Raw genomic sequence first — 14,329 nt, 5'->3', positions numbered from 1 at the left:
ATATAGTTTATTAATATAGTAAATAATATAGTAATTATTTAATGTAATAATTAAATTGATTAAGATATTAATTATAATGAATTTATTGATTAGTAAGTATACCAATTAAATTTGTACTATATTAAAAATAGTTTAACAAAATCTAAATTTATACGTGTATTACATTTAAATTTAATATGTAGCTATAAGATTGGTTTAGTGGTGAAATTTAATTTAATATAATTCATATAAAAATTAATATAATAACAAAAGAATATATTATTTAGGGACATTAGTTTTATTTTTTAGTACATACTTATTATTATATTAATTTTTATATGAATTATATTGAATTAAATTCCACATGCTATTAAATATATCAACCAGCATATAGTAAATTAATATAGTAATTTAATATACTTAATTTTCAACAGAATATTAAATTTAAATTTTTTATTTTTTTATTGGCCAAATATTAGATTATTAATTGCTAATTTGTTAGTGGAATTTTAAACCCATGACCTCTCCTTCTCTTTCATTCTTCCTTCACCATTAAGTTAATCTTATAACCCCATATTAAATTTAAATGCAATACACATCTCAATTGGAATTTTGTTAAAATATTTTTAATATAGTATAAATTTAATTGTTATACTAATTAATTAATAAAATCATTATAATTAATGTATTATTTAATTTAATTATTACATTAAATAATTATTATAATAATTAATATATTGTTTTATTATATTAATAAATTATATATTGTAGTAATTTGATAAAATATATAGTATAAATTGAATTATTACTATATGATTTTTTTGTATTAAATGTAAAATATCTACTAGTTTTATTAATGACTATTCTTTGCTAAAAAAACTTATCTAGCAACCTTTAGTAAGGTTTTCCTTCGGACTTTGTTTTTGTCATTCCTAAAACTCAAATCCAAGACCAAGACTTTTAAAAAAAAATCTAAGCATAGTTTTACTTGAACCAATGACATGTTGGAAATTAATATTAACTCTAAATTTAATACATTATAGTGCAAAGTAAGTATAAAGTCAGGTGCACCAAAACATTTTTGACATATAGTAAACAATTACCTATTCTTCTTAATTAATTACTCCCTCCATTATTTTTAAATATATTTTTAACTAATTCACACCTCTAAAAAAGTAGTTAATTAGATTAAAGTTGTCAATTATTTGTATTGTTTTTCCAAAATTATACTTAATTTTTTTTTAAAAAAATTAATATCTCTCTTTCCACTTAATCTCTTCTCATCTAATTAATTAATTTTGGAGAGAGAATAATTTTTAAGGCTATTCATATTATCCAATCTTAAAAAGGGAGAGAAAAAGTTACTTTCCTTAATTCCTAGTTTTTATTAATTTTCTAGTTAAAAAATTGTTAATTAATTAAGGGTATTTTAAGAAAAAATAAACAATGCATCTAGAAATTAAAAAAATATCTTATAAAAAGGAATAAATAATTTTATGAAGAGAGACTTATAAAAAAGGGACAGAGAGAATATTAAACAATTTTTTTCAATGAAATGATAAGATTGAGAGTGTACATGGAGAGTACCTTAAAAACATTTACTTGCAAATGTACATATATTTATCCCAAATGTTAAATAATTAAGGAAGGTTAATATACAACTACAATTGAATGAATACCATATAAAGCTTTCAAAACACAAGTTAGCAAGTTCATAGAGGCGTGTTAATTGGTTTGCCAAACCACACTCTAAGTATTCCTATAAATTGAACCCAACCTCTTGTCATATTTCATATCACATAAGATAGCATAGCCTATAACCCATGGATTCAGAAAATGTGCCACACTTGAACAACATCATTAAGAATACCAAAGTCCGCAAAAGATCAAGAAGATGAGCAACAAGTGTAACCTTTGAGTGACGTTCTCAAAGCGTCGCACCGGGGTTTTCAAGAAAGCAAGTGAGCTTACCACCCTTTATGGTGTGGATCTTGTTGTAATTATGTTCTCACCTGGTATGCGGGTTTTCTCCTTCAACAACCCTAGTGTGGATTCTATTATCCAATGTTATATGACACAAGGCCCACCTATCCTCCTCAATCTAGAGTTGAATGAGGACTGCTTAGATGAGCATGAGCTCCACATGCACCTTAAAAACTTGTCTAACAAAATTGTTATGGAGAAGAAGCACACAAAGGATTTTAATGGTATGTTGAATGTTGTAGAGGAACACTTCTGATTGGTCACGCTAATCAAAAGCATGAATGATGCCCAACTCAAGACGTAAAGGAAAATGTTGGAGGAGCTGAAGGCATATGCTAATGAAAACCGTAAGAAGCTCTTTCAACCCCTTCCCAACACCTCTATGGGCATAGCCACATTGATGTGAGAGCATCAAAGTTTCTATATGCAGATTTTTAAATTTTAAATTGGGCTCTGACCCATGACTTGTTTAGGTTTTAAATAGACCTTTTAGAATTTGTTTTACAAAGTCTCCAACTGAGGGAAACCTTGGGCATAAGCAATGACACAAGGATCGTCTCTCTTCCTCTTTCCCGATTTGAATGTTCTTGATTCATCTTTGTGGTTTCTCATTTAGTATGTTTGAATTGTTTCTTTAGTTTTTGGGATAGGGCAATGCTCATGATACATTAAGTATGATTTCAAATTGATCATTTCTCCCCCTTTTATTAATGTTTGAATTCCTTTTAGTTTGATTATTATCGAGCTAATTCATGTAAATTTGTTGGTCTCATGTTTACACCCTTTAGATAATTTGGAAAGAACTGAAAGATGAACCAAATTGTTGGAATTTTACGAATCTATATGTAAAATCTAAATCACAAAAAATAATGTTAGGTTTTACGAGGAGCGCTTATGAGTTATTATGAAGTTTAATTGAACATAGTTATCATAGAAGTATGGGTCAATTCAATTAGACAAAATCTTTGTAAAAGGAAGTACCTAAACTAGAATAAAATAATTCAACTTCAAAAAGAATTTATTCTTAATAATTAGGTAATCAATTTTGATTTTTAATTATCACTAAGGTAATGTCAATACTGGAAACTAAGATTAGAGGAAAGAATGCAGAAGAGAAGTCAGAAGACTATTGTTTTTGAAGTTCAATGTGAACACAACAAGTGTTGTGTGAGTTTGGTAGCAATTTCTACTGAGGATGTAAGTCGAGAGAGGCTTTTTGAAAAAAAAATACTTTAGTAGAGCCTTCAGATGCTTAGAGAATATCAGGGTGATTCCTAACTGGGGTCTTAGTGGGAAAAGCCTATAGGTGTAGATACTAGATATAGCTCAGGTTGAGGTGAATCTGTATAATTTCTTAGTGTGATTGTTTCCTTCCCTGTTGTTTCTTGTTTATTTTTGTTGTTGTGTGCTTAAAAATTATTTTTGAAAAGAGTAACTTTGATATTTGATCAAAAGGCTATAAAATTGTTTTATTGTTTAGAAGCAACATCTACTCCAAGCAAGAAAAGTAAAAACAAAAAACAAAAAAAAAAAGTCTAATAGATTTTGTGATTCTAAGCGTAGGATTTAAAGTAGTAGAACACAAGATTACTTGAAGCTTTTTACTCTAAAATATTATTTTATCCAAATACTTGTAAAAGAAAATTTTTTACTCCTATAAGTATTCTAATTTTGAAGCCAAAAGCTTGAGAAGAAAAATCAAAAACAAAGTGCGCTTATGTGAAAAAATAATCTAATAAACTTTTGTGTCATTATTCAACTCTCATTCTAGTAGTCAACTGATTTCACTTCGATAATAACTATCTTTGATTCTGTATGGATCCATACACCTCTACAACTTGGTACAGTTCCTCGTCACTCACAGAAATTTCAAGTTTCACATCATAGAAAATTTATAGTCCTTCTCAAAGGGATACTCTCACACCAATCTTGGAATGCCAAGCATTTGATGAGGTTGTCAAGCTTGGTTAGGTGAAGGTCCTCCTGACACGAGCCCTATTTACTATTAGGATTAGACAAGTTCTACGATAATTGTATTCTTTATTTTCCGTTTTGGACCTTAGTTAGCAACTAATTCTGTTAGCTTAGTTGTTAACTTTCTGTTTTTGGTTAGTTTTATAGTTAGTTACAACTAACTCTAGTTAGCTTATGTTCTAACCATAGTTTAGCTTGTGTATATAGCTAATCTTGTAAACATTCAGTTGAATTGATAAGAAGATCATTCCAGAAATTGATTTTTCCCTCCAATTTCTGTTAGAGTTTCTTTCATGGTATCATCCCTGTACACGAAGCTATCTTCATTCATCATTCTTCCGCCTTTCTCTATTTGAGATTCAGTTTCCTTTTTTGATCCTTCTTGTCTTCTTTTTTATCAACCATGGTTGTTAACAATCAGCATTCAACTTTCGATCACCTTGTCAACCCTGCCAATCCCTATTTTCTTCATCCCGAAGAGAATCCTGTCGTTGCTCTTGTTTCACCACCGTTGACCGAAAGCAACTTTCATCAATGAGAACGTGATATGATTGTGGCACTTGAATCCAAGAACAAAGATCATTTTCTCTTTGGCACACTTCCCTGTCCTCCGCCAACAGATCCATTGCATGAAGCTTGGAGGCGTTGCAATCGCATGGTGATGCCATGGCTCACTCGTTCCATGAGTCCTTCGATCAAGCAATTTGTGATGTGGATGGATTTGGCATTTGAAATCTAGAAAGATCTCAAGGATCATTTTTCAAATTCTGACAAGTTTCACACTTTTGATTATCAAGATCAAATCCAGAGTTGTAAGCAAGCTGATTCCAGCATTTCTGAGTATTATACTCGTCTGAAGATTCTGTGGAAAGAACTGGAACTGTATCAATGTTTTTTGCTATGTACATATTCTATTCCCTCTTTTGAAGGCCATCGATTTTTCTTAACAGTTGTCAATGACTATAGTAGATTCACTTGGATCTACTTACTAAAAACTAAAGCTGAGGTTAAAACTGTGCTTCAAAACTTTATTCTCCTCATTCAAAACCAATTTTCAGTAAAATTGAAGAAATTAAGATCAGATAATGTTAAGGAGTTCTTTTTAACATATTTTTTTGCCACACATGAAATCTTTCATGAGACATCTTGTCCTGAGACTCCTCAGCAGAATGGCATTGTTGAAAGAAAACATCAGCATCTTTTAAATGTTGGTCATGCTTTGTTGTTTCAATCTAAGCTTCCTATTCATTTTTTGTCTTATGCTATTAGACATGTTGTCTATATTGTCAACAGGCTGCCATCCTCCTTTTTAAATCATAACAAATCCCCTTTTCAACTTGTTTTTGGTTTTAAACCTAATTTTTCAAACCTCAGAACTTTTGGTTGTCTGGCTTTTGCATATACTTTGGATTCAGGCATAACTAAATTTGATAAATGGGCTTCCAAATTCATTTTTCTTGGCTACAAGAATGGTACAAAAAGCTCTTTTTTTTTAATCTCCACTCTCATTCTTTTCTTGTTTCAAGAAATGTGATCTTTTATGAGAAAGTTTTTCCTTTTACCATTGCCAACATTGATACTGGTACTTTCAATGGTGTTTCTTCTGATTTTTCCAATTTTGACTCTCTTGTTGATGTTGATATTTCTACTCAAACTCAAGATTTTCATCAACATTTATCTTATAAGAATCAAGTACTATAACTTTTGTCCAATTCTTCTACTAAATCTGTTTCTAATAATGACATATTTCCAATCACTACGGATCCTATCAGATTCTCAACTAGACTCAAAAAACCTCCTGGTTATTTGTCTGATTACTACTGTGGCACTATTTCTTCTTATTCTTCTCCTCATTTTACAACTCCTTATCCTTTGTAATCCTTTCTTTCTTATTTTAAGTGTTTTGTTTATCATGCTTCTTTTTGCTTGTCCATCTTTGCTCATCCTGAGCCTCATTCCTTTAAAGAGGCAAGAAAAATTGATTGTTGGAGAGAGGCTATGATGACAGAACTACATGCTCTTCAGGCTAACAGAACATGGTCTTTGGTTAAGCTTCCTTCAGGCAAGCCTCTTTTGTGGGTTGTAGATGGGTTTACAAAGTTAACTATAAGGCATATGGTACTTTGGAGAGATACAAAGCTAGGCCAGTGGCTCAAGGTTTTACACAAACAGAAGGGGTTGATTTTTTTGAAACCTTTTCACCAGTTGCCAAGTCAACTATCGTGCGGTTTCTTTTGTCAGTTGTTGTTGCCAACAATTGGTATCTTCAGTAGCTTGATGTGGATAATTCCTTTCTATATGGAGACCTCTATGATGAGGTTTACATGAAACCTCCACCTGGCATGCACATTTTTTATCCTAGCCTTGTATGTAAATTGCAAAAATCATTGTATGGATTGAAGCAAGCTAGTAGGCAGTGGAATCAGAAGTTGTCTTCTACTCTCCTTCAACTTAATTATGTTCAGTGTACTTCAGACTATTCCTTGTTTGTCAAGAAAACTGCTTCTTCTTTTACAACATTATTAGTTTATGTTGATGAGGTTGTACTTACTGGAAATAATTTAGCTAAAATCAATTCAGTCAAACAGCAGCTTCATGATCAATTTCACATTAAATATCTGGGTGATTTGAAGTTTTTCTTAGGCTTTGAGGTTGCAAGATCTAAGGCTAGTTTGGTTTTTAATCAAAGGAAGTATTGTTTGGAAATCCTTTCTGAATTTGGTCTTACTAGTTGCAAGAGAGCCAATTCTCCTGCTAATGCTTCTGTTAGATTGAATTCTGATGAAGGAGATCTTCTAGAAGATGCCACTTCTATCAGGAGACTTATTGGAAGACTCCATAACTTAGCCAATACTCGACCAGACATTGCTTTTGTTGTTCAACATGTCAGTCAATTTGTTTCCAAGCTTAGAACTCCTCACTTACAAGTTGCTTTAAGGATTTTGAGACATTTGAAGGGATCTCCAGGCTTAGGCCTATTCTATTCTGTTGATAATGACTTGAAGATCCAAGTCTTCTTTGATTCAGATTGGGCGATATGTCCAGTTAGCAGAAAATCAATCACTGGTTATTGTATTTTTCTTGGAAAATCCTTGATCTCTTGGAAAGCTAAGAAACAAACCACAATTTCTAGGAGTTCTACTGAAGCTGTGTATAGAGCTCTTGCTTCTCTTGCTTGTGAATTATAGTGGCTGAAGTACCTTTGTGATGATCTTCATCTTCCTATTCTTGTTCCTTTTTGTACTTTTTCTGATAGTGAGTCTGCAATTTAGCTTGCCAAGAATCCCTCATTTCATGAGAGAACTAAGCATATTAAAGTAGATTGTCATTTAATTCATATAAAGATTCAAGAAGGTCTCATTCTATTGTCCCATGCTCCTTCTGGATGTCAACTAGATGATGTGTTCACTAAGGCCTTGTATCCTAATCCTTTCAAGCAGAATGTGTGCAAGTTGGGCCTTGTTAATATACATTGCCCACCTTGAGAGAGGGTATTAGGATTAGACAAGTTCTACAACAATTGTATTCTTTATTTTCCATTTGGGACCTTAGTTAGCAACTAATTCTGTTAGCTTAGTTGTTAACTTTCTGTTAACTCTAGTTAGCTTATGTTCTAACCATAGTTTAGTTTGTGTATATAACTAATCTTGTAAACATTCAATTGAATTGATAAGAAGATCACATGCTTTGAATAAATATGCGGTAATTAGAAGAGAAATAACATAAATTAGGAACATGTGAGTGAAATTGTTAGTTTGTTTGACAGAAAAATTGTGAAGGTAATCATTAGCCATAACCCGGTGAGTTGTGTGAACCTTAATTGTGAGAGGACGACTAGCATTGAGTACCGATTTTTGCATGAATCTCTGAATACTAAATGAATGCATGAATTTGGAAATGATGAAGGTCGTGATTGATTGAATTAGCCACTTAGCCAAATAGCTTACCTTGTTCATGAATGATGAATCCCTTGCACCCATTTTGAGCTTGAATATGATTGATTGAGTTGAAACCCTAAGCTTGTTGAATTATAATCTCCATCTACCTTTGCTTAGGTTGTAGGAGAGCATCATGGTTCAAAGAAAATTTGTCCCAAATTTGGGGAAAGATGTTGGGTGATGGTAATTAGGGTGAGACAAATAACAGCCACACAGAAATTGTGTCAAGAAGCAGTAAGTAAAAACTGCTAAAAAAAAAGAATGGAGATATTTCAAGAATAAAAGTATGTGTGTGTTGTTTCATAATCTAAGTGCCTTAAATGTATGTGACAAGTCAATAGAAGCTGGAATAAAAAGAAAAAAGTTGATCTAAGGATGAATGCTCTCCTAGAACCTAAGCTTTTGCATCCTAGAAAAACCAAGAATTGTTTGAAGCCCAGCCAAATTACAAGCCAAGAAAGTTCTTCAGATTCAATTTATGTGTTTGTGATTGTATGTCATGAGATGAAATTCAAAAGTTGAGACTTGTGTTGGTTGTTGAATTGGATAATTGCCTTAAACACTTGTGCTTGTGAGAGAAACAGTGACCGTGAGGCATTGGCTTGATGAACCTTCCTTGATATCTGTCTTGCTTGTCGGCTTATTTCACTTGTGCTACTTAATAATCATGTTCATATCTTTGAAATTCTGCATATCTTTGTAAAGAGCTATTGGTTGAAGCATTGCTTGCTACTTATGTCATGTGATTGAATTTTTTTGGAACAAACACATCTTTTGATTAGCCACTGTGAATTCTGTCACTTGAGGACAAGTAAACTGTTATTTCTTTGCTTGAGGACAAGCAAAATTTTAAATTTGGGGGAGTATGTTAGTCGTCATTTACGACTAACTTTTGTATTGAATAGTTATATGAAATTAACATCTTTCCCTCAATTTATGGTTCTTTTTGTAGGATTTGTACATATTTTCATGGTTAGTTTGATTTTGCTCAGCAGATACTCCCATTTTTGTGAATTAATGTGAATCAACTTCAGTTTCAGGCCAAATGAAGAGAAGGTCTAGCAACTGGTGTCTCGCTAAGCGAGGCATATAAGCTTAGCAAGTGACATCCGCTAAGCGAGGCACTTAGCCCGCTTAGCGCATAGGGAAACCCTAGAAGAGGATCTATCTCAGATGCCCGCGCTTAGCGCGCCGTCAGCTTGCTCAATGAGTCATTTGTCCCTTCTCACGCATAGCCCGTTGAGCTCACTAAGCCAAAATTCACTAACTCGTGCTTAGCGAGAAAATGGCGCTAAGCGAGCCTTCAGAATCTGAAACGTCCAAGAGCCTTTAAAACACTGAAGTTGGCGTTAAGAAAAGAAGAAACATCAGAGAAGACACCAGAGAAAACAAAGAGACACACCCATAGAGACGAAAAACAGAGCAAAGCTCCAGCCTTCAAGAGAGTTTAGGTTTTAGGAGTGATTTTAGGGTTCTAGGGATGGAGGAGACATCCTCATCCATTTGTAACCTTAGTTTTCCTTCAAAAATATATCCTTTGTGCTGAAAGTTACTTACTTGCAATGGAAGGCTAAACCTCTTGTTGGGGATTTCTGCTGAACATTTGATGTAATATTCTCCCACTATCTATTTAAAGTTGTTTTTATGTGTTCATTGCTTCTATCTGCACTTATTTCTTGCTTGCTTATGGCTTGATCACCTATTTGTATGTAAAGTTAGGATTTTTAGTACTGGAAAGTGCTTTAAAACCTTAGAACTTGATAGAGCAGGCTAGATAACTGTATGTCTGGGGACAGAGTGTAGTGATTTAGTTTATATTATGCTGTAATCTTAATCCAACTCGTTTAAACTAAGTTTTTTGAGGGATCAAGGACGAAGTTTAAATAGAGTTAGACTCATTCACTTGAGGGATCTTGGTTTGGGTAGTTATTTTCAACATAAGAACACTAAAACAACATTAAATAGAGAAAAGTATTTAGCAACATCAAAGTAGGTTCACTAGAATGACCCAACATTTTTACTTGACTGATTGTACCTCTCGCTTTTAGACATTTTAAATTTGTAGTTAACTAGAACTGTAGAGAAAAACCTCATTTAATATTTACTAGCTTTAAACAAATGTTTGCTCATCTGAACGCATATTTTCTGAATGAAACAAATTTCCTGTGATTCGATACTCGATTCTTACCATTTTATATTACTTGTGCGACTCAGTACACTTGCTGATTAGCATCACGGATTATTACCACGAACAAGTTTTAGTCCGACGGAACAATTAGTCATGACTAACTTTTGAGTAGACACCTATTAGGATTTTTCAGCCGACGTCAGCTAAGTTTTTCTAGCCAACATCAGCCAAAGCTATTTTTTAGCCAATATCGGCTAGGGTTATTCTTTAGCCGATGTTAGCTAGTGTATTTTGCCTTATGTCAAGTAGATTTTCTAAGCGACGTCGGTTAGGATTTTTTTGCTGACATCGACTAGGGTTTTCTGGATGACATCAGCCAGAGCTATTTCTTAACCACATTAGCTAGGTTTTTTGGTTGATGTTGCCTAAGGTTTTGTTTGCTAACACCAGCTAGGTATTTTTGACCGACATCGAGCATGACTATTTTTAGTTGACATCAACTAGGTTCTTACAGTCGATATCCACTAGAGTTTTTTTGGTCGACATCGATCAGAACTATTTTTTAGCCAACATCAGCCAAGGCTATTTTATAGCCGATGTTTGATAAGGTTTTTTGTCCGACATTGGTCAGAGCTATTTTTTTTAGCCAACTTCGACTAGGGATTTTTTGGCCAACATTGACCAATGATATTTTTCAGCCAACATCGGGTAGGTTCTATTGGTCGGCATCAACCAAGCTATTTTTTAGCCGATATTGGGTAGATTTTTTTGTCAACACCTGCTAGGATTTTTTAGGCCGACGTTGGCTAAAAATAACCTTGGTTAATGTCGTTCGAAAAGACCCTAGGCGGTGTCAGTCAAACAAACCCTAGCCGACGTTGGTAAATTATTAAAAATTATCAATATTTTGTATTTATAAATTATTAAAAATTGAAAATACTTTTTAATTAATATTTCAAAATTAAATTTTGTTTATTTTTTATAAATTTTAATATTAAATTTTCATCTATTTAAAATATAAAATTGAAATTTTACGTATAGAGGAAATTGAATTACCCTATCCAAATAAAGAATTTAAAATGGAAGAAATTTGAATTGATTTATCCAAACAAAACATTTGAAAAATGAAGGAAATTAAAATCAAAGTAATTCAAATTCTAGACATTTCAAATTCATTGAAATTTTGAAATTCTTGATCCAAACACAAGGTTAATGTGATTTTTAGTGTTACTTTCTTACTGTTTAGCTTCGAGATGTTGTTCTCCTATCCTATGTATACAGGTTTCAAACAACTCCATTGTGGTTCTGCTTAATACGAAGTCCTTGTTCAGTTGTTCCTGTGTTATGACACAATTTTCGCAATTATGGATCAGAAATTTCATTGGTAATTCATGGTTTTAATTCTCTCACAAGTTAAAATTAACTTTTATATGTAAATTTTATAAAATCTCTATCATCTAACTTATCCTAAAATTAAGGTGCATAAAGTGATTTTATCTTGAGTGAAAAGCTCAATTTATTTTATCTTCTTATTTTCTTTTTTATAAGTTTTTTTTGCTGAATACTTTTTTATAAGTATTTATGAATAAGTTTATTAAATCAGTGCCAAAAAATTATATTTCTCGTACACTAGTTTTAACAGTGGCTTCATGTTCTATTTTCTTCTCTATTTTTAAAATTCAATCTGGATTTTTATTCCATTTTGAAATAGATAATAGGTAATTTTAGAATTGTATGGCTCTGTTATTTTATTATATCAGCAAAGGCTTGTGGTTTACATATACCCTGATCTTAGGACAAAAGAAAAAGGATAGAATTTAGAGGCTAGTAAAGTTGAGCAGGTTTATACTTGCATTGAAGCCAACTAATATGTATGTCTGGCAAGCAAAAGAAATATCTCTTGCTTTGATTATCTTTTTTTCTTTTTCTTCTTTTATCCGTGGAAATTGAAGACAATGTCAGAAGGTTTATAACAATTTATGCACCCTTCTCAACTAACATAGTTAGACTTCCTTTTCTGTTTTTGGAGTTAGGAAAATATGTTCTAATTTAACAACCATTTTGTGTCAAACGACTAAGAAACTGAAGCGGCTATAGCCTATATGTTGTACTTTAGTCAATATTCCTGAGTATTAACTGTTTGGTAACATAAGCTGGTGTTAGACTTGTCTAAAAAGCAGAATCTTATAGGAATAATAGATGTCCCTATTGCTCTCACAAGACCAGTTTTAAGAAGGAGAAAACTTACATGCAGATCCTAAGGTGTTTTCGCCTTTTCCGCATTACTATTCAATTAGAATTGGAGTTTCACTTGGATAATTTATGTTGACATTTAATGTAATTCTTTATTATGCTAAATACTTAGACGAAACTTTAATTTTGATTATAAAACTAGAACACTCATCTAACTGCATCTAATTTTGATTACTCTGCCAGGTTCTCAAGCTCCCAAACTTAAAGCAATGGAGAAAATGAAGAATTAATTCCAGGATTTTCTAGTATCTTCTACTCATGATGAACCAATATTTGTCAATTGTCAACATTTTTTTTGTTGTTTTGAAAAAGGATACAAGAGAAGAATTTACAATATAGAATCAATCAATAGAGTACTTTATGAAATTTTGATAAACCTCAAACTTAGTGTACTAATACTACAACGCAAAAACATTTCAAACTATCCCATGGTGATTATATCAGGCTCGAACAGGATTGCCTCCATCAAGAGATGCTAGACCTAAAACGAACATTTCAAACTATGAATTAATCTCGCCTGGTTGCTAAAGGGACCACTTCAGCCAGAGGAGTTGACAGAGGTGTTGGAATTGGAGATGTTCTGCAGAGAGGACATGTTGGATGCAGCCTCAACCAAGGGTCAATGCACTTAAGGTGGAAGACATGGTCACAATCAGGCAACACCCTTAGAAAATCAGAACCTTTGTAATCTCCAAGACATATGGAGCAGCTTGTTGAAGTGGAATCAAATTTCCTTAGTTTGGCTTCAGAGTAGAGCATCTTGGGGTAGTTCATGATTGTGGCTTCATCTAGGCCAACATCAACTATTGTGTGGTGTGGCTCAAGGAATTGTGGGTTGGAATTACTTGTTGTTCTTCTCCTTGGAGGAGTTGGCACTTGTGATCTTGTGCAGAAGTAGGAGGTGAGTGTGATGGTTGTGATGAGGAGAAGAATTCCAATTGAGATTCCTATCCCCATGCCAAAGCCACTTGTGTTGTTGGAGCCGAGGAATCCGGAATCGGTTGTGTTGTTCATCTTGATGATGATGAAACCATGAAAAAGTGCTTGCTAGAAGATTGTTTTGGATTGAAAGGGGTTGAAAAAAGTGTTTATGTTAGCCATGGTGATGGATGAGAATGAGATTCCCTAGGAATGAAGTATTGGTTGTTTTTTTGGCTACTGAAAGATATTATGTTACAAAGTCAACGAGGGAAAGGAAGGGAAGGGGGCTAAGAAATTGAGAGTTACGTTTGAATCAAGGAAAGACTTGTATTTGGGATTAAGTAAAGAAAAGGCCAATGAGGCATTGCATGTGAATTCATTCCACTTTCTCAACGTTAGATTATGTTTACATGTTCACAAGTTGGTGCAGGTCAACGTTAGTTCACAACTTTCTTTCAAAGAGCATTAGGTTAGAAAAACTTATCTGTCAGTGGTCAATCGTTGAGAGTGCCCACGTTCCATGCATTACTAGGAAAGTTGTGGATGAAGTTTTATTAGTTTTTCGCTTGCCAGTTATTATGACTATAGATATAGATCAAATCTAACTAGAAATACTAGTATCACATTCTACTGGTTGAAATATTTTAAAAATAATAAAATATATTTTGTCTTTATTTATAAAAATTGGTATTAGTCTTAATTTGTCTCTCATTTTCAGAAATGGTTTTTTTTATAGTGAAGAAAGACGAAAATATTATTTTTGTAAAGTTTAAGAATCAAATCGATCAAAAGGGAAGTTTGGGAACTAAAATCAAGTTTTGCTAAAAGTATAGATATTCAAAACATAATTTATTATTTTAAAAAGATTTAAATATATTGTTGATCTCTAAAAAAATACCCAAATTTTACAATTGTTTCTTGAATTTTTTTTTTTTGTGATTGTTTTCTACAATTTAAATTTTTTCTTTGCTCTCTACCGTTAGGTTCAATGATTGTTGACTTGTCCATTAAAGGCATACATCAATTATCCACATATATGTTTATGTAAAATGTAGAAGATTCTTTAACCTTTTAAATCAATTATATTTATAATTGATGTAGAAATTATTCTACATTAGTTATAATATAACTGAGGTAAAAAATTCCTTTCCTC

General features: G+C 32.5%; 2 protein-coding genes across 2 annotated transcripts; one reads left to right on the top strand and one right to left on the bottom strand.

Moving 5' to 3' along the window:
- Nucleotides 1-5,937: 5,937 nt before the first annotated feature.
- On the top strand, nucleotides 5,938-7,124 carry LOC114371348 (uncharacterized mitochondrial protein AtMg00810-like). The gene is made up of 2 exons (XM_028328814.1): nucleotides 5,938-6,054; nucleotides 6,210-7,124. The coding sequence occupies exons 1-2, from the start codon at nucleotides 5,938-5,940 to the stop codon at nucleotides 7,122-7,124; spliced, it is 1,032 nt and encodes a 343-aa protein (XP_028184615.1).
- Nucleotides 7,125-12,519: 5,395 nt separating this feature from the next.
- LOC114370641 (RING-H2 finger protein ATL70-like) lies at nucleotides 12,520-13,511 on the bottom strand. The gene has a single exon (XM_028328032.1). The coding sequence runs from the start codon at nucleotides 13,267-13,269 to the stop codon at nucleotides 12,763-12,765; it is 507 nt and encodes a 168-aa protein (XP_028183833.1). The 5' UTR covers nucleotides 13,270-13,511; the 3' UTR covers nucleotides 12,520-12,762.
- Nucleotides 13,512-14,329: the final 818 nt, after the last annotated feature.

The sequence above is a fragment of the Glycine soja genome, chromosome 10, assembly GCF_004193775.1.
Source record: "Glycine soja cultivar W05 chromosome 10, ASM419377v2, whole genome shotgun sequence".
In the NCBI taxonomy this organism is placed as follows: Eukaryota; Viridiplantae; Streptophyta; class Magnoliopsida; order Fabales; family Fabaceae; genus Glycine; species Glycine soja.
This window is presented reverse-complemented; position numbering and strand designations above follow the sequence as displayed.